Source organism: Pagrus major, chromosome 22, assembly GCF_040436345.1.
Source record: "Pagrus major chromosome 22, Pma_NU_1.0".
Lineage (NCBI taxonomy): Eukaryota > Metazoa > Chordata > Actinopteri > Spariformes > Sparidae > Pagrus > Pagrus major.
This window is the reverse complement of record NC_133236.1, coordinates 12,437,688-12,458,744: the sequence shown is the minus strand read 5'-3', so window position 1 is coordinate 12,458,744 and position 21,057 is coordinate 12,437,688. Positions and strand designations below refer to the sequence as shown.

Sequence of the window (21,057 nt, the reverse complement as noted above, 5' to 3'; positions counted from 1 at the left end):
CAGGTAAACAAGGGTCTTGTCTAGATGTAACCCTAGCTTTGAGAAGCTCTGATTTGTACAGGTTGTTTCTTGATATTTTAAAGTTTCCTTCAGGGCTTTCTGCCAAAAAGCTGCTGTTCAAGCCCCGTTTGTTCTCATCAAGACACAACTGTACAAACAATCTGACAGTCATTCGGGACATGATGTCTTTGATTTGCAGCAAATATAAACACGTATCACAATTAATTTGACAGTGATGAATTTATGTTTAAAGTTCTTTTCTGCAGCATCTGAAGAAAACTGACTGGGGTTATTTTTTTGTGTTTCACTGGAAATGGTTGTGCTTTACTATTGTCACACAAACCACATGTCTGTCAGAAGGTCATGGACCCACGCTCACATCGCTGAATGCAACCTACTCATACAAAACTTGCTGTCATGGGTTAATGCCTGGTCATCGCCACTCACACAAGGTCCAATTCTGCAGCTGTGACAACATGAAGTACACATCACTGCTTAGCTACGGAATTAGACTGGATTTAATGTAAATATCTTGAGTTTTTGTTTATAAAAGCTGTCTGGAATGTTTAAACTGAAGTGGAATGCAGTTGTGAACGAATAAGTGTAGTTTTTGTTGGTGTCTTTCTTTTTGTTTATTTGGCCATTTTATGGAGGGTTAACCAATAGCGACTGTGCACTTTGCAGTCATGTTGGGTGAGGTTGTGTGTGTGTGTGTGTGTGTGTGGAGTTCAGCCAGCTGTAACTCAGCTGCAGGAATGTCCAAATGAAGTGACAGCGGTGGCGGCGGTGGGTTTGTTTGATTTCTGAGCGTGGACCCCGTCTGATGTGGCAGACATCAAAGCGAGGCTCGCTGTGAGAGGCTGAATGACTTAATGTGTGTCTCTGTGTGTGTGTTCAATAGAAGTACCTGTTTTCTGGCTCCTGTTGGTGCGGAGCAACTGACTATCACCACTAATATTCCCTTTTACATGCATTTAGAATAATAAAGTGCGTAAAAGAATTCCTACAGCACAGGATTTTGGATTTCTTAGATTCTTAGAGAGTGTAATTTTTTGCCACTAGGGGTCTCTCAATCAAAACAAAACAAAAGACGTAACATTACGTGGGATCATGGGAGTTGTTGTCTTAATTGTTAAGCAACCACAACTGCTGATGAATATCTATCTACTTGACTCTTGTAGAAATGGTCACAGACGAGGTAATGTTTTAAAGTTTTATTCAAGTGATCTTTAGTCATGTTTAGCAACTTCCTTCCTCAGTCTTAAGCCCCATTCACACTGCCCTTTCAATGCGGGAATCATGCACCGATACTCTGCCTCGCCGTCTGTGTGAAAGTTACAGATGCAGAGAGGGGGGACAGTTTTGCTGCGGCTTTGATCGACCACCAGAGGTAGTATCAGAGCCGCAGCAGAAGCGATACGGTGTCTGTGTGAATGGAAAAGCTGGCAGCGCAGAACAGGGGTGTGTCGGTCTGATGGTGTTCACAGTCTGACAGCTAAACAGATCCCTCACTCATCAAATAAAAGAGAAATGTCCCACACTTCCAACCCACAAATCAACGTTACAGGACCAAACAACAGTAATGTGGTAACTGGTAGTGTCTTTGGCAACTTTTATGAGGAAAAAAATACAGCATCCATACGTGGAAAAGCCTCTGTCATTCTGTCTGTCCTACCGACTCTTCGTCACATTTCTGAACGAAAAACAGCGTCTGTCCCTGGCAGCAGAGCAAGGCAGCTCCCGCAGTTGAATGGTGATGATTATGTGTTGCGATTTAAATCAAAAAACTCACCATTTCTTTGTCGCCTTCCACTATTGTGTTGGCACCTTGTATGCTGTGCACTAATTTGCTTAGCTAAACAGCCAATCAGAGAAATTTCTCTGAACAATGGGCTCTGACACTGATTCTATACATTCAACGTTCAACTGCCAACAAACCACCTACAAGGGCCGACTGCTGCCAACGGAGCAGGACACACCGCAACAACTGAGGTCAGAACTGAGGTCACAAAAGCTCAATGATGGCCTGTAAAATGTTATTCACTGGCTGATTGCAGACTGTCGACTTGGTATGACAGGACTTCCTTTCAATGTTTTAACACTATTCCATGATCAACAGGTGCCAAGAAAATGAGCAATTTGCCAGGAAAATGCAATGAAGAAGACTAAAAGCTCACAAACAGCGATGTAAACAATGGAGGTTTCATGTTTTAATTGGCTTTCAAAAATGTTTTATGAGGAAGGAAATGCATTCAACACATTTATCAGACCTCAAAGATACACAAAGAGAAGTATAGCAAATGTGCTGCAATAGTGGGCCAAAAGCACATCAAGGTTTATTCTTACTATACGTTCCTCAAGAAAGAACTGTTTTCTAAGAGTTTTTTGGGCTTCACTGAGCTCCAACACCACAATTATCTCAATGAGAGTCCCCTGCAGTGAGTGTTTAACAGACTCGAGCAGAGCCTGCCCAGAGTCTTTGGAATCTGTTGTTGCTTAATTAGCCTGCTAGTAAAACAGGAAAAAAGCTTTAGAGGACTAATTTAGGCGCCTGCTATCGTGCTCTTTAAATCCCTGAAGCTCTAACACTCCCACTCCTGCAGATTTGAAAAATCACTGTAGCCGTTTAAGGAGAGCTGCATCAGTGAGGCCTGCTGCTTTTATTTGTTATTTACACACTGCTGTGTTTGACTTTATTGCATCTGATGACCTAATTTGGCTGAACTGAATGTGTGAAACTTTACAACTTGTTCTTTTCAAAGCTATGCTGTCAGATGGGTACGATAAGGTGCTTTACTCTTGTGAAAAGTACAAGAAATCAAGCGTAAAGTCATTGTAATGATACAAATAACTGATGCTGGTTGCCAGTTCTCTGGGTTTATACTAACAACCTCTTTAAAATGAACACTTGCTGCATTAGGGATGACTAACAAACAAGAATTATACCCAGATTTTTATTTCTTCAAATATATAAAATAATATACTCCCCATGCTAGCTGCTCTGTAAGGCTATACTAATTACATTCTCATTTTTGAACTAGCAAATGTGCTATCAGCTAGACGAAAGAAAACAAAAAGTTCTGATTGGGAGCCATCAACACCTTTGTATAGTAATTGATTTATTAGCAAGTTGCAACTCTCTACTGTCAGCAATGTTGTTCATGTTTAATGCTGAAGACAACACACACACACACACACGGACACACACACAGATGAGAGAGAGAGAGAGAGAGAGAGAGAGAGAGAGAGAGAGAGAGAGAGAGAGAGAGAGAGAGAGAGAGAGAGAGAGAATGAGGTCTGGTCCAATTAGTCCTGACATGTTAATGACCTGTGCTTGACTTTGACTGCCTGAATGAGGCTCTACACTGACTTTTGTGTGTGTGTGTGTGTGTGTGTGTGTGTGCTTCTCTTATGATAGACTCCCACTGGGAACGCTGGACCATCTCCAGACTCTCTTCTATACAGAATCTCATTAGAAAAGGCTTTATAGTCTTAGAGTCAATTTAGGGGCCCTGGGCCTGTCTGTGACATAAATGTCTATATGTGTGCCTGCAGTCATATATGTGGTTTGTGGCCTGTTTGAATATCTGAATGAATGTCTCTCAGAATTATACCTTTTGTGTGCATTTGCTTTCATGCATTCAGTCCGTGACTCTGTCTGCACTTACACATAAAAAAAGTATGTGTGTGTGTACATGTGTGTCTCTTTTGGCGCGTGCTCTGGGTCCTTGATGGAGGATTAACTTTTTACTGCAGGGGAAGTGTGTTTTGGGAAGGAATTTCTCACCCGAGTCAGACGTAAACAAACCAAGATCAGAAACACCTCATCCCCAAGTCCTGATTGTTTTCACACGGCGACGGGTGTGGTTCAAGACCTTTAAAGTTCCTCTTTAAAGTCGTCAGGAGTGGCACTTTGTGGTGTCAGATTTACCCTCTGAAGGTTTTTCTACGGACAAACCCAGCCAGACACATATGGTCCACATTCAAGACAGGTTTTTATCTCGCATCATGTTGAGAAAGAACGTGTGCTTTCTTAAATGACCTTAAAGGAGGTTAAGTAAGCTAAAGGTTGTGATTTTGGTAAAATTGTCATTGTTTTTCTCATGGTCAGGAATGTAGAATTCTTTAGTCTTTTATGGAAGCAAAAGAAAAACCGCTGGACCAAAATATGTGTATATATATATATATATATATATATATATATATATATATATATATATATATATATATATATATGTATAGGTCCAGCGGTTTTTCTTTTTTTATATATATATGTACAGAAGTACATCCCACACATAAAATAGCAACAAGACAGCAAGTGCGGTTCAGGTTAAAGTTAAATTTATATTTCTCAAGTGTGAGTGAGCTTGTTTGCCACACAGTTTCTATATGTTAACAATTATATGACTTATGTTCTGTATAAGAACAACATATTGAGTGAAGATGAAAATAGCAACAAGAGAATCTACTTTACCTCAAGAGAAGGTAAGGAAGGTTCTACTCAATGTTGCTGGCAATATTTTTAACAATTATAAACTAGAATGGCGCTCAATAGAGTGCATACCTCTGCCAAGGCCCAACAGTCTCCTATTGCACTCACTCATAGGTATCAGCCACCTAAATAGGCCGGATTTTTCATCAAAATCGATGCATTATTCCCTGAGAACGAAAATGTTGAACAATGTCCTATGTTTCAATTTTACAGAAAGTAAAAAAAAATAAAAAATCCCTGAACGCCCCCTAAACTTTGCTACAGAAAACAATACTTAACACAACACAGTTAATGCTCTGATTTGGATTTACAAGATAATCATCATCACATTTTCATCTGATCTCACTGTTGCTGATGCACATCTCGAGATTGTTCATGCAACAGGGGGCAAGCAAGGCTGTTGGTCAAACAAATTTCGAACAAAAAACGTTTCATCTTTGCGGGCTAAGCTTCATGGTGTGACAGAAAGAATGAGAACGGATTGAAAAATGTCTAATTACAGCAGGACAGAGATGAGATAACGCTGTGGAGGCTTTTAGAGAGCAGAGATTATAGCTAATAAATTGGAAAAAAATTACCTTGGAGGAAATCTTGGTGAATTTATTGCTATGGACGAAACAAAGATACAATGACATGAATACCTAAACTTGTAAATATTAATGAAAGTAATAGTTTTTCTGTGCAAGTAAATGAAATTGTTGCTGAATGATATATTTGTATTAGTTACAGAAGCTAGTGGAACATGAGCTAAACAGGAAGTGACATCATGGGTTCAGGTCTCCATGGAACACTGGTAGTAGTGGTTGCTACAGCAACAGAATGTTTAACTGAAACCAGCTGCCAGTGTCAGAATAATGAGAGTTCAGCTGCAGCAGGAAAAGTTGATGTAAAACACAAAAGTGATTATGATAACATGCGTGACCGAACCCAGGTTCAACAAACGTCAGATATCAAAATAACCCCGAGCTGTATCAGGGACCAGGGAGTTGTGCCTATTTCTGCTTGGCAATAACAACCCTGTTACCGATCACTGGAAGACACAAACTCAAGCTCAAAGACTTTATGGCTTACAAGAAGAATAACAAACCCACCGTCATGTTTTCCAGCAATTAAATGGCTGAGGAAAAGAGCACAACCAAGCCAAACCTGTGAGCTGCATGTTTGCTCCAACTGGAAAACATGACTCAGATATACAGTATAAGCTGAAGAGAGGCATCTAGGCTGTTTAGGTTTTAAGACCTGCAGCATGTGGAGGGAAAATTAGCCTGTAAACATCACTGGCTCGTGTCCTCAATCATACCTGTAAAATACTACAGGTACTTCTCGAATAATGTGCAACAGGCGGATGTAAATCATTGAAGGAATTTTACTGGCTGGATCAAAATGCACCACTTATTTCATATTTTGCATGATTGGATCCAGGATAGCAGGCAGTAATAGACCAATAGATCTCTATCCAGCTCATGAAAACAGATATAAAATGTGTAAATCCAGTTGAAACCTCCTGTCCTGAACACCCAGACAGTTATCAGTCCAAGCTCTGGCTACAGACCATACATGGGCCAATCTCTAGATATTAGATGTGTTTGTTGGGTGTTTTACACAACCTGTTATTCTGAGAAGTGACTCCAGATGTAGCACAAGGTATTTGTAGGAACATCTGGCCAAAAATGTAACTAAAAACCTCCATAGAGAAAGGCGGGTTGTTTGAAGGATCTATGGCTCAGACTTTGGCCACTTGGGGGCAGCAGAAACAAAATGCGAACACAACACTGACATACAGTCATGGAAAAAATTATTAGACCACCCTTGTTTTCTTCAATTTCTTGTTCATTTTAATGCCTGGTTCAACTAAAGGTACATTTGTTTGGACAAATATAATGATAACAACAAAAATAGCTCGTAAGAGTTTAATTTAAGAGCTGATATCTAGCCATTTTCCATGGTTTTCTTGATAGTAACCAAAATCACTTAAGTTCTTACATCAATAGCTATGGCACTGTACTGCCAAAAACACTGCTTTTAAGCATTCCATGTTTTCATTTCTGTTTGCTTTAAACACATGATACACACAGGAGTTAGTACTTGATTGCGTAACCATTGTTTTTGATGACTGAAGCCATGCGTCTTGGCATGCTCTCCACCAGCTTCTGACATTGTTCTGCTGTCACAGCAGCCCATTCCTGTTGCACAAATTCAAACAAATTTGCTTTGTTTTTGGGCTTGTGGTTCTCCATTTTGAGTTTGATGATTTTCCATAGGTTTTCAACTGGATTCAGATCTGGTGATTGAGCAGGCCAAGGCATGGTGCGAATGTTGTGGTTCTCCATCCAGGCTTTAACTGACCTTGCTGTGTGGCAAGGGGCATTGTCTTGTTGGAAAATCCAGTCATTCGAGGCAGGAAAGAGTTTTCCAGCTGATGGAAGAAGACTGTTTTCAAGAGTAGCCCTGTACATGACCTGGTTCATTCGCCCTTCACACAATTGCATTTGCCCTGTTCCACTCATACTGAAACAACCCCAGATCATCACTGATCCACCCCCATGTTTTACTGTAGGGGCAAGACAGTCTGGTTTGTAGGCTTCTCCAGGCCTCCTCCTAACCAGTAAGTTAGCTGGAGTGGGCATCAACTCAAAATTGGATTCATCACTGAAGAGAACCTTAGCCCAATCATCAACAGTCCAATCCTTGTGATCCCTAGCAAAGAGTAACCGGGCCTACCTGTGCCTTTCGTTGATGAAGGGCTTCTTCCGTGCTCTGTGTGACTTCAGACCAGCTTCAACAAGTCGGTTTCGAACTGTCCTTGCCGAACAAGTCACATTTCTCGACAGTGCCCACTCATTTTTAAGGTCCCTGGAGGTCTGACGACGATTCCTGACACAGGAACGGACGAGTGCACGGTCATCTCGTGGGGTAGAGAGACGTTTCCTGCCGCGGCCAGGTAGCAATTTGGTAGTGCCGTGTTCGGCTTGTTTTTTCTTGTTGTAATGAACAGCTGTCTTGGAGATCTTTAGTTTTTTTGCTACCTGTCTCTCACTCATGCCAATTTCCAGCAGTGCCAAGATGGCTGCCTTTGTGGCTTCACATAATTCTTTTGTTTTAGGCATTATGTGAGAGCTGACAACTTCTGAGTTGTGCTATGGCTTGAATGTAAGCAGGAAACCACTCTAAGCCTTTGCATGTGCAGTGCTGCTTATGACATGAAATGGCCTCTTATATACCCTGGGAATACAATTAAGCTTAAGAATGTCAAATAGGACATAAAGTATTATGTGATCAGCTGCATTTTTTGTCGTGTTCATTGTATTATACCTTTAGTGGTACCAGGTATTAAAATGAACAAGAAATTGAAGAAAACAAGGGTGGTCTAATAATTTTTTCCATGACTGTATATCAAGTTCAGCTCCCTACTACCATAATCATCAAGACACAGATCAATGTTAGCATTCGGAGACGTGTAACTCCAATATTCACTCTTTTAGCTCTGTTTTTGGTCACAACCATCTCCTTTGATGAATATTTGGTTGTTTAGCTGCTAAATGCTCCACTATGTTCACCAGCTACTCTCTGACTGTGTCGTTTGGTGCTGAGCAGGAAGTGTACAGTGGTAATGATGCTGATGACAGCGGCGAGAATGAACCAAAAGAGTGACAGAATGAGCTATAGGCAATGAGGGGAGGTGCAGAGTAATGTGACAAAGAAGGATCCCATATGATTCATTGTTGAAATAGAAGGGCGCTATGATATAATATCAACAAGCGCAACTGCTGTATATGTCTGGACATATTTACAATAGTGGCGATGCTACAATTTTACTGGTTACTGTCATGAATGCTCCATAGCACTGCCTTCTGTATAGAGTTTGAGCGACTACTTGTGTAAGCTACCCTAGGAGATTACTGGTGTCCATTAATTGTGACATGGGTTCATTGTATGCCTGCACTTGGTTGTGATTAGACACTACTGAACTTCTCTACCATCTACTTGATGGTAGAGAACTGACGCTTTGGGATTGTATGTCAGGTCGGCCGCCCTTCCCAAAGCATCATTTCTTTGACGAGTTGGGAATGTGACTCAGAAATCTACGTTCCTTCCATTACAGCAATTAAATGTATATTTCTGTATTGGTTGTATTAAAAAAGAAAAATATATATATATATATATATTTCAGCCCAACGTCTCTCTTTTCCTGCCCTGCTGTAATGTTTTACAGTGTCTTATCTGCAGATTCTTTGGATGCACTCAGCGATAAAAACATCTGAAAGAGCTCAGGAGCTTTCTATAAAAGGTTTATTCTATTCTGCTGCCGATTCTTCTGGCATTATTATTCATGGAGGGACAACAGAAAATCTCTGCATCTGGTTTCTTTTTAGAAAAGTTCTGAAAATCTTAAGATTATCACATGTGATATGGGCCAATAAAGTAGAGTTCATGAAAAAGACTGCTACTCTGGAGTAAGGATGAAGAATTTTCTCACTCAGGCACCTACTCAGGTTATAGGCCACAGGACTTCTGGGAAGTTAAATCTTCAAAAGTTACATCATGCCACCGTTTGGGCTGCCAACATGCACAGTTCTCCAGAGCAGCTTTAATGCCAAAAAGACAAAGCATGTCTTTTAAGTGACGGCCCTCCTCTTGAACTGTGTCAGCCAAAACAAGTGACTACAAAGACAAAAAGTGTCTCCAGCAGGCGCCAATGAGATGATAGAAGTCTCGGTTCTGGCTCAGGAACATTTCAGCAGTCTATCATGGGAATTGAACATGTGACCTTTCAATTGAGCCGTCTCTCTGCTGAGCTCTGTCCTATCTGCATGGAGATAAGCTTGTAGAAAAAATGGACTGATAATGGAGCAGGATTCAGCTGTCCCTTTCATCCTCTGTCTCTGTTTCTGTTTATCACCCGCCCCCCTTCACTTGACAAAAAATAAGATTTAGGATCAGGAGCGCTGACACAGTAAATATTTGACTAATCATGCCATGAATGCAGATGTTTTCAGCCAAAGGCGAGGCTCCATCATTCTGCTGCCGATGAAATATGGACGTGTTTAAATGCTCGGGCAGAGACATGAAGTTGGGAGAAGGCCAGGGAGGCGACGTAAGAGTCGAAGTCAAGTGAGAATTCAAACAGAAAAGAACGGAGAGTTGAATCTGTGTTCACATTGGAAACCTGGCAGCTGACGCAAATGTTTGTGCGCGCATCACATCAATGTGTGTTTGTGGCGACAGGGCCTCCCCTGCAGTTACGCTGGAGCCACTTAGCTTTTGGATGGCCGGCATTTAATTTAAGAGAGGCCGGTTGAAAAGCCCGGTTTGATTGCTTTTCTAAAACAACTTCATCTAAAAGCCTTAAATAACCGAATACCTCTGAGACGACAACAAAGCCGATCCAAACTCTTAACTACATCTCTGTGCCTGGGAATACACACACAGCCACAGCCATTTAATGGCATCAGCCGTGTGGTTACGGCATGCGTGGGTAGCTCGGGGGAGAGCAGGTCTTGAAATGAAATTAGGATTAGTGAGAGCAGTTTATTCCTCCAGGATCTTGCTGGTTTGAAGCCAGACAGCTCTTAAACCTGTTTCTGGGTCGGTCACTTCTCTTTCTATCTCTACCTTCCTTAATTTTTGTGCCCTTCTAACCTCTCTCCCTCTCTCTCTCTGTTTGTCCTCCTCTACTCTAATAGCGGAGTTGACATTTACAAGGAGGCCACAGCAGGGTTCTTAGAAGGTAACAGCCATAAAGTCTGACACACCTCCAAAGCTTTCTCATTCACACACACACAGAGGAGAGAATTGGCCATGAGGCTACTGCGGCTTCATGCCAGGGTATTTCCAAATGAAGCAGGAGGAACTGCAGCGGTGTGAGCTCTGAAGACGCTGGAACCTATTACGGCGCTGTGTCACACACCGAGTGATATGAAATAATAACAGCTAATGCCGATTTCCATAACTCACAAGCCCAAATTTCCACATACAGTTTCACTTATTTACGTGCCAATCAGTGAGATGTGATGTTTGAAAGACATGTTTGTGCCTCCAAATCTAGCTTTGGAAGTTTGTAAAAGTGGTTTAGGACTTGGTGGTTTCCATTATTTAGGAAATGTTTTGGTGGGTAAATGAATGACTACCTGCCCTCCTAGATTACATAATGCACCACTGAATGTTCCCTGAGCAAAGCACGACTGCTCTAATGGTTTAAAGCTAAAATATAGAACTTTTAGCCTTGAGTCCCGCTTTTTAAATCCTTCTCACCTCTTTATTTTACCCCCCTTTCTTCTTCTTCTTCTTCGAAACAGCAGCTAACTTGAACATGAGGTTGTGATTCAATAGAAGAGGACTAACTTAGAGACAGTAAATGATAAATAGATATAACCTAGTAACCTTGGTAGCGCTCTCCTACTGTTGATCGGATAAACAGAAGGTTCCTTCTATCACCTGCAAAGTATATTTTGAATGTCCCTGCCTTTTTCCAAACAGCTTTTCATGGTGCCTTTCCAGATGGTTCGGTGGAACAAACATCTGGTGCGTCAAGTGAAAGGCAAGCACAAACGGACAATACTGTTGTTTTAGAGTTGCAACACACCAGCCGAAGTACCAATGGAGAGCAGTTAGAGGTGCAGTATGTAAGAGTTGGCCACCTGTCAAATTCATACTCCAAACAAGTAGGGGGCAGTACATCACCTGAGTAACTGCTAACTGCTGCTAACGGTAGCTACTGTTAGCTAGTGAGCTCAGTTAGCTGTGCAGCTAGCAGCCCTACTAGATGGCTATGCACGGATTGTGAGCGGCAAGCACCAGGGGAACGTTAGTGTCGTTTACCATCCGTCTACTACCTCTAGAGTCACAAACTAGCAAGGGGGCTAGGACAGCTGGTTAGCAGGCTAACTTTAATAGATATCTCTGTATCACAATAAATAGACATCTTTGACATAACATCAAATTGTCATTTCTTCAAATTCTGTTGATAATTCTAAATTACAATTCTTACATAGTGCACCTTTAAGGACTTGCTATTAGAGTATCATGTTTAAATTGGTAACAACCCAAAATGCATCACATCAGGAATAAATGCCTCTAAATTGCCCACAAAAAATGCAAAATCCAAACATCCAACCGAGTATCGTTTAAGTTCTATACCGCACTTCCTGTACAATCAACTGGTTTTCACTTGATTTACAGTCAAGAGATGCTGAACGCTGAAAGCTGAACCCTCACAAGCTGTACAAACCAAATTATTATGGCCTTGATCTCCTATAAAATCAGTTGTGATGCCAAATTATGAATCAGGCCAAAGGTGGAGCTGTTTTTTCATCACCCTGAGAAGCCTTCATGAAAAACAGTCTCTAAAGTGAAACCCTCTGCAGATTGAAACCTGGCATTTCAAGGGAACCCTGCTGTACAAAGACGGCGGTCTCTGTCACGCTTTATCTGCTCTCTGTCTTTCATGTAGCTGTCTTAAAGGTCAATCCTGTCACGCTTCCAAACCGCTGCGACAAACGTAACTTCATATGTGGGAGTGAAGTTAATACCTGCCACACATTTCGAGCTTTCCGTTGGCAGCAGGAAGCACAGAGGTCAAACGTGCACTGAACCTGGAAAACTGATTTCACAATTCAGATTAGAAAACCCTCCAAGGGCAGAGTGAAGCTGCATTAAACAGACACAGATCTGCGGGACTTTTGCCATTAAAACATTACAAACTCTTCAACAGATATAGCAGTAGAATAGCAGTAAGTGAGTCCATAAAATCACCAAAAGGCCTATGCATTACTACAGTTTATGTTGTGCTTCAAATGATTGTTTAGTCATTGTGTGTGTGTGTGTGTGTGTGTGTGTGTGTGTGTGTGTGTGTGTGTGTGTGTGTGTTCTCAATGCTAAACGAGAACAGACAGTTTAAGAGGGGTATAGGGTTTCAGACCACATCCCAGAGTGTTGCCTCAAACTAACTGAGCTGGGTTTTTTTGCTGCATGTGTGCATATGTTCATGTGTGTGTCCTTCATTACAATTCAACCTTGAGGAATGGGTGATGTCATCTGCGTAACAGAGCTCTAAGCGCTCTGAGAACAAAGGGTGGACAATATGCTTTCTTTCTCACTGTGTACAAACCACGCCTTTTTCATACTGTTCTTACCATTCCATCTTCTTCTTTAACTACTTACTTTGTTTTTCTGAGACAAAGTAATGATGAAGGAAAGTCATGAAGACGAGTTGAAGACAGTTTTGATACAGCACCAGTAAATAACAGATGATGTATTCACACTGTATGAACAACCCTGTCTATTGCGTATAATATTCGCTCTGATATAACAATCATGTCTCTGATGTGAACTGAACCTTCCTAAATCCTCCAATAATAGTTGAGCAAGCTTGGTACCTAGATGAACTTCTGTCAACTCTCCCATTTCTTTTTAAACTTATATGCTATGTGCTCTGTTTGTCTATGTTGAAAAGAAAATCAAGTTAAGAAGATGGTTAAAAGATGTTGCTCGGGGACCTGTGAAGGCGACACGCAATACCTTCCACCATGTGGAATGTATTTTGTTTGTTCTGTTCCCAAAACCGAAGATGAATTTTGTCTCTGTAAAGAGTAGACCTCACTGTCAGCTGAACATCAATTAGGAAAACTAGGAATCAGTCTAACTTCAGATTACCAACGTTCAAAGAACGCTTGGCAACTGCAGAAGTACCGCCTGGAGTTCAAGTACCCCTGGTTGGAAATCACTAGCAATAAAAACGGTCCATTGTTAAAATGTTTGTGGGGATCAAAAAAGTGTTTTACGGTTGTCAAAGAGCTAATGGCAGAACATGAATCCACATCCTACCTGCCAGGCAGAGTCCAAAGATGGTCAGAAGAACCAGGATGTAGAGGGAGACGATGGCGTACTTGATGGCTGAGAGGGAGTTCAGGTGGCTGCAGCACTGATCCTGCTTCCTGCGACGCTTAGCAGAACCTGGCCGAGACAGAAAAATTAGGACAAGAAACAGGAGAAAAGTCCACATGGAAGTGGATATGTTTTTGGAATATGGCTGGTTTTTCTCATGAATGAAATAGCAAGCGTTTATTAATGCTGTTTGAAAATCAGTTTGGTCTTTTGCGTTCTACAAAACAAAACCATTCCTCTGAAAGCTTGTTAATTAGTGGCTGGGAAAGTATGAGTGAGGCAAGAGGAGTTTGAAACCAACAAAGGTCATGTTTTCCAGTTATTTCCTTTGTCTGGATGAAGAAATGTTGGGAAAGTCCAAAGAAGCAAGAACTTCTAGAACCTTAATGACGACAATGCACACAGTCATACTATTTACCTCATAGCAATCTGTTGAGAACATGCTCTCGACTAGAAGTAAGCATGCAGCAAAAACACTTTTCTTGGTTTAGTGGTCTAAAACTGAATTACATTATGACAATATAAATTGCACACACACACACACACGCACAGTGAGTAGCTACAGTATTACTATAATTCATGTCACCACATCACACTCCTCTCAGGGTCAAACAGATGTTGGAGAATTAGTCTTGATAAAAGTGACACAGGACTGTTCATGTAAGATGGAAGTGTTTTTTCTGTGTGTGTGAGCGTGTGTGTGCGTGTGTGTCTCTGTGTGTGTGTGTGTCATAGAGAGGCAGGAGGCAGGGATTCAGCTGTTGATGTTGAGGGAACATTCCCTTCAGGTCAAGAGGATAAAGAGATTTTCAAGGGTTGTTCTGGAGCCACATCCTTCATCAGTCATTAGAATAGGAATGTGATATTCCTTGTTTTCAGACATCAGCACATGTGGCTACTAACAAATTGTTACATACCTGGAGATTAGGGCAACAAAAAGAAAAGCTTAAATAACAATAAAAAATGTTATTTATATAAAGGCTGACTGTCTGAATTTATAGTTTGCAAAGCTCTGCACCTCTTGCCAAACCTTTCAAGCTTTGTGTTTTAATGAAGCTTGACATGGCCTATGGAGTTTACAGCAACAAGAGAGGCAGATTTGCCATTCAGTTCATAGCAATTCTTTGGACCAGAAGTCCTTGATTTCAGACATAAGTGGACAAAGACAAACACTGGTTGAATATTACATTTTTCCAGCTGATTTTATTGAAGTGAGAGCACTGTAAATGGTAAATGGACTTGCATTTCTGTAACGCTTTTCCAGTCTACTGATCGCTCAAAGCGCTTTACCACACTTGTCACATTCACCCATTCACACACACATTCATACACTGATGGCGGAGGCTGCCATGCAAGGTGCCAACTTCTCATCAGGAGCAATGTGGGGTTCAGTATCTTGCTCAAGGATTCTTCGACATGCAGCTGGGGGAGCCAGGGATTTGAACCAGCGACCTTCCGATTACTAGACAGCCGCCCAAGTGTAAAAAAGTCTTTAGTATATGTATATAATTGCTACATTTATCATGTGCTAACTCTGAGGCAAAAAAGATTGAAGCTAATATTTAGCTTTGTCAAGTTAGCCCTATTACAAGTAGAAACGTCCATAACATCACCCTGTTATTTCTTTATTTCTACTTTAACACAGTTGGGATGCTTACTATGATTCAGAAAAACAGATTTAGAAAAGTTCTAACAAATCCAATAAACTGCAGGATTGTGCTATATAGGCTTGCATTTGGCATTAGCTGCCACACAATGGATGCGTCAGTCCTGAACAACGTAATCCTAATTAGCCACTCAAAATGATACGGTTAGCTAACAACAGAAGCAATCAATATGAAGAGGCAAAAGAAGACGTTGGCTTTGAAACTCTTTGGTTAGCATGGATTTGGTACGGCTAACGTCTTTGGAATGTTGAGACGACTCAGAATCCTAACCGAAAAACGACCTTGTAACGGTTGCTAGGCTACAGTATGATGCTTTGGGGGGCGGGGTTTAGGGTACCTAAACTGTCACCAAATATCAATAAAGAAATCTATCTGAGTAGCCTACCAGTGCTTTCAACACATTACTGGCCCAGGAGATCTGACAGGTGTCTCTGGGAAATCACTGTGTCCATTTGACATTAACATTATGATGAATATTACACCCGCTGGGATATTATGAGGTTAAAATGAGAGTCAGTCTTCCTGTGAGCAGTCATGATGTTGGCTCATGTCTGACTTTAAAATATAAACACTGATCGTGCAGCGAGGCCTCATAAACGGTATGGTTTCATTTGGACCATGACAATCTGTCAGTGGATTGTTTCTGATGCGCACACGCACACACTTTCCCTCTATGATGAAGCACACACACGTTCCTCCAGTGTAAAACAAACACAGCTGGCTCAGATGTGTGCGTGTCATATGGATGGAATGCATAGAAACAGAAATTGCACTCCAAGTGAGTCTGCCTCTCAAGTTAAACTCACGCTGAACTTCAAAACGCATTTTACGAGAAAGAGACAAAACAAGTGCACATCATACACCTTCATAAAAACCAGAGGGGCAAATAAAACCAGCAGTCCGGAGCTCAAGTGGGGAATTATAACATTGTTTTCTTTCTTATGACGTTTATTTCTCCAGCATTTTTGGTAATGCACTTGTCTGCTGTCATCTCAAGAGTTAGATGAGAAGATTGATTTGATATCACTTTACTAGTGCCTTTAAAGGTCCAGTGTGAAGGATTAAGAGGCAATTCTGAGATAGCAAAATTGTTGTGGCCCAGATCTGGCCCACACTTGACATGTTCTTCTGGTCCAGTTCTGGTCCACTCTTGTTTGCCAGATCTGAGCCAAAAGCAAAAAAAAAAGCCCAAAACTGGTCCAAATCTGGGCCACAGTTCATTACTCTTCCGATGGGCTGGAGCTGGGCCAGACTTGGGCCAGTTCTGGTTTATTGGGATCGCACTTGGCTTGACCTTTTATTCAAAAAGGGAAACCAGAAGACTGAGGACTGCAGATATACATCTTTTTCCACGCCATTCTTGCAAATACAGCCACTTGAAATCTAGAATATGGGAGAAATCATCAATATAACAGTGACAGGCTCTTTTTTGGTGTCTCTTCTTATGAACAGTCAATGAGACTGGTGAAAGTCTCCCACCGATGGGCTCCACCGACGACATACCGCAAAAACTAGGACAACAGACGCTAACGGATAGCCCAGACCCTGGCTCTGAAGACACAGGCTCCTAAAACCAAACTGAGGCCTGTTTCTGTGGTTTTCACAGAAAAACACAGCACAGTGCAGTGAAAATAAGATGTTTCAAAGATGTTCAGTGACGCTTTGGAGTTTTTCCAGTTGACATTAGCAAGACAGAAGAGTCAATATTTATATATCACATAACTGTAAACACATTTGGAAATTAAATTATTGCGGTGCTGTATGTTCTGACTCATCATCATCGTCTGTGGTGTGGTGAACATACTGTACTGTTTAGACAACGAGACTGGATTTAATAAACAGATTAGACGGGGATTAGCCAACTTGGGAGGCTTTTTTAATAGCAAACTTGGAGTCGCAACAATAAATGTTGACCCGATTTGACACATATCACGAGTCTGTATACTTCAAGTAGGTCCAGCATGAGTCAGTTACTGGCACTACCTGTGTGTGAATTTATAAGGGCAGGGCATTGTTCCTGTTGCTTTAACTTTCCTAATCAAACACACATGTGCCACAGATTTCATAAAAGTCAAGCCCTGACTCTGTATTTCCCAAAACAACACAGAAAATGCTTGAAATGCGCTAATTTGTGTGTATATTTTAACGTCAACATATCATTGTCAAATGTATTGTAATGTGCTGTTATAATTACAAGTGAGACCGTGGTGAAGAGGCTTGTGTTAGTGCCACAGTTAACAACCTTTACACCAAATTAAACTCTGAACTTTCTTCCTGGATGAACCCTGTTTTTACCCACAATGCACAGGGTGTTTAACTGGTCCTTTAGTTGTGTGAATAATGACTGGCTCACACTCTTACAGAAACCTCCCGACTGCTTTGTTTCTCCTAAACCCCAAAGAAATAAACTGTACCACGGTCGGGAACATCTCCTCTAATTGAACGAGGTGTGAAAATGTTCCAGGATTAGAGAAGCTGGACGAGGACAATCTTTCTGATGTGTGAGGCCATTGTCCACTTTCCATTAAAATGTCAACAAATTCTCCAGTTAATGTTCACTTAAGACTTTCCCACCGAACTCGCAGAGCTCTGGGTCGAAACCTGAGAACACCAGAGGGTCAACTGTGGATGTGTAGCAGCTGCACCTGTATATTTACACACACACACACACACACACACACACACACACACACACACATTTGCACAGATGTTGCTCCTGGACATTCCTGGCTTTCATAAGCGATCATAGAAAGAGGAGAGTGAATGCCAAGTGGTGACAGCATTGCCTCATCTTGTGTGTGTAAGCGTATTTGACCTGAGTCTGTATTGGTTATTAGTGTGTGTGGGTGTTTCTGTTTACATACAGAAACGGTTCTGCAGAAAGTCCCTGGAAGTTCTGAAAATCAATTATTATGTGCCAGAAGATCATTTCAGATTTCTGTGCCTAAATAGTCAAGAAATTGTTGGAGATTAAGAAAAAATGATCTACAATATGAATTTTACATTTTCATTTTTCTGTTTGCAGTGCAACAAGTCTCTACTGGTACTTCTTTTTTGCCTACTTCAAGAGATTGAGGTGCATAATCGACAGCTCATTTGTCTCTCTTTTCTCTCCTGCTCCTATTATCAGAGCTGTCCTTGTCATACCATTAACATTAACGGTGCAGCAGGACATATTTTGAGTAAATGCAGACTTAAATCCAGGTGAAAATTAGAGAGAAGACTGGTTGCTTCATTAAATACAATGTAGGCAAAACATTGTGGGGGTGCTCTTGGAAAAAGGGGGATTTCAAAGGCAATCCATGACAATTATACCTATACAATAAAAGCTTTTCCTCATTTCCTGATATTTTCTTATTCGTAGTGCCTGGACTGCCGTTGGAATCACTAGGTTGGAAATAAAAATCTAGATTTGGGGTGAAAATCTCTCCAAAAAAGGGAAATAACAAGACATACGTTCAGCTCAGTGTTTCCAGTTTACTGCTGTCAAACTCTCGTCCTTACCTTCATCACACAGGTTGAGTTTGGACAGGTTGTGTCCGTCGTAGGCCTCTTCATACATGGAGCCGTTCTCCCTCTCTTCATATGTACTCAGATACATGGCCTTGTTCTCCATCTCCTCCTGACTGAAGAGAAAAGATACACACAGTGAGATTTATGACCCACAGCTCATTAGGGGTCACTGACTTGTTTGATGAACATGAAAATAATGTTAATTATGTGATAATAATCAGATCCAAACCACATCAGTCTTTTGGATGAATGGTGTTCAATGTCAACAGCATAGAGTTCCAGAAATTCAAAATTCAGAATTTAGATATAAACACTCTTTATGGATTTGGGTAAGACACATAGTGAGGTTCAGGGTTATGAAATGCATTCAGCCAGTGAGGGTCCGACAGGTGTACAGGACAGTTATAGAAATCTAAATATGAGTGTTTGTTTGCGTTGGTGCCCTCTAGTGCTGTGACCCAGTTGTGAATGCTCTGACTGTTTCTGTTGCACTTTTCAAGCCACAGCACAGTCAGAGACACACATTATGTGCATGTACACACACACTCGCACACAAATGTAGGTCCAAGCTAAACAAACAGAAGGAAATCCTCGTGGTGTGAGCTCTGTGGCTGTCTCCAGACCAGCGTTATGTGATTTGTTTCTTCCGCCAACAGAGTTGGACAGCGGTTGTGTTTTTGCCACATTTCATTTGTCTGCTTGCCTTTTAGCAGGATATTAAAAAAGGAAAAAAAGCTCTGATGTGCATAAAGCATTGCAGAAAGGTCTATCACAGGGTGAGAAAGAACCATTTAATCTTTTATATAAACTACACAAGGAGTGTATGTGGAAGTGGCTGCTGCATCAGAAGAGGTCAACCTTCATTATTACAAACCATATTGAAGTTCTGGTGGAGACAAACTGTGACTGCTCCGACAATTTTTCCAAAACATGCTACAGGGTTTGAACGTCATCCCAAATGGAAATGGTTACTCAACAAATACAGAGCTGATAGCCACAAAGTGAATCCATCCATTCACACATCCTTTTTCCACCATTTATCCATGTTGCATTGGCAGCAGAAAGCAAAGTGGTCCACATAGCCACGTCCTCCAACCCTTCAAGGGAGGTCCTGAGGTGTTCACAGGCCAGTGTGTTCTCAAGCCTGCCCCTGGGTCTCCTCCCAGTACGATCCTGAAGGAATCCTGATCAGATGCCCAGGAAAAACCTCAACTAAGTCCTTTCAACACAAGAAAACAGCTGTTTTTCCCTAAGCTCCACATCCTGTCCGTCAAACTTAGAGAGATTTCAGTACACTTGGCTCAAATCACATGGGAAGGATGGCAGAGTTGGGAAAGATTATCTTGCTGACTATGAGGCATCCATGTTTGTACAGCTTTACAGAACTGCTGTATTATTAAGCACCACGTCAGCTACATGCAAGCTTTCAGAAAAGTTTCCCAGTCGTCATTACGACCTAGTTGATTTGGAAACAAAATCAAAACCAGTATTAGAGTAACGTCCACATCACTATGGACACAGCTCAAATCTTCCAGTTGAACTCCTGTACAAAAGTGTACCCTTCAGATAATTCCCCAAAGTTCTTATAGAGCCGGGCCAATATCAGAACGATATCAGAGATATATTGGTAACAGCCTATATGTTTTCCAATATGATGCAATAACAGAACTTTTTTTATATACAGAACATAATGATGAAAAAAATGCTTGGGGTAATTAATAATCATAACATTTAAAGTTTAGTGTTTCAGTGCACTAATGTCATTTTAGACATTCAAATGAACTGTTATAGAGCTCTGCAGTGATGACACGTTTTTGTAGGCTGACCCTGAAGTTAGCATCGCCCAGGGTCCCTTGACAGACGGGGATTTGGGATTTTTCCATTGGATTTTGGATTAATGCAGATTATTGTGGCAAAGAAAGCTTCTGTCATTGACACATTTTGTCCAGCATGATCATTATCACAGATGACACCATTTTTATGATTTTTGAAGTGAAAAGCTAATATTAGGCTGTAAACGGACTACATCACGGTCACATGACTTCAACATCACCACCACTAAGCATCTTACAACACAATACTATCAGACTTTACTGTAAATTGATCAAGATGCTTAAATTGATCAAGATGCTTAAATTGATCAATTTACAGTAGTCTGCAACTAAAGTAGAGGAGTCTTTGTGCAGCGTGATGACGTTTAATGTCCCAGACAACTTCTGTAGTCTAATTTAGTCTCTTGTTAGCACCTGACATTTTAAAGACATGCCTTTGAATTCAAACGTGTGGTATTTACTGACATATTTTATGTAATACAACAAAAAATGAAATTATCTTAAGCTTGTGTAATCACAGACCTTACTTCAGGCATTTAACCTAAAACAATCAAAAAACCCATTGACTTCAAGACGATAGAACCGGAAGTGTAAAAATGCTAACTTATTTCTGGGTTTAGGACTCTATACTGCAAAATATTCTGCCTCCACTACATATCTTTGTCACAAA

At 41.1% G+C, this 21,057-nt stretch overlaps 1 protein-coding gene across 1 annotated transcript in view; it reads right to left on the bottom strand.

The window, feature by feature from the left end:
- Nucleotides 1–18,664, bottom strand: part of scara5 (scavenger receptor class A, member 5 (putative)) — a 70,655-nt gene extending 51,991 nt beyond the window's left edge. The window contains exons 1-2 of the mRNA XM_073493249.1: nt 18,547–18,664; nt 13,316–13,444 (exon numbers count right to left, since the gene is read on the bottom strand). Coding sequence (XP_073349350.1) covers nt 13,316–13,444; nt 18,547–18,658 — 241 coding nt within the window. The 5' untranslated portion in view covers nt 18,659–18,664. The remainder of the gene's footprint in view (nt 1–13,315; nt 13,445–18,546) is intronic.
- Between the last annotated feature and the right edge of the window lie 2,393 nt (nt 18,665–21,057).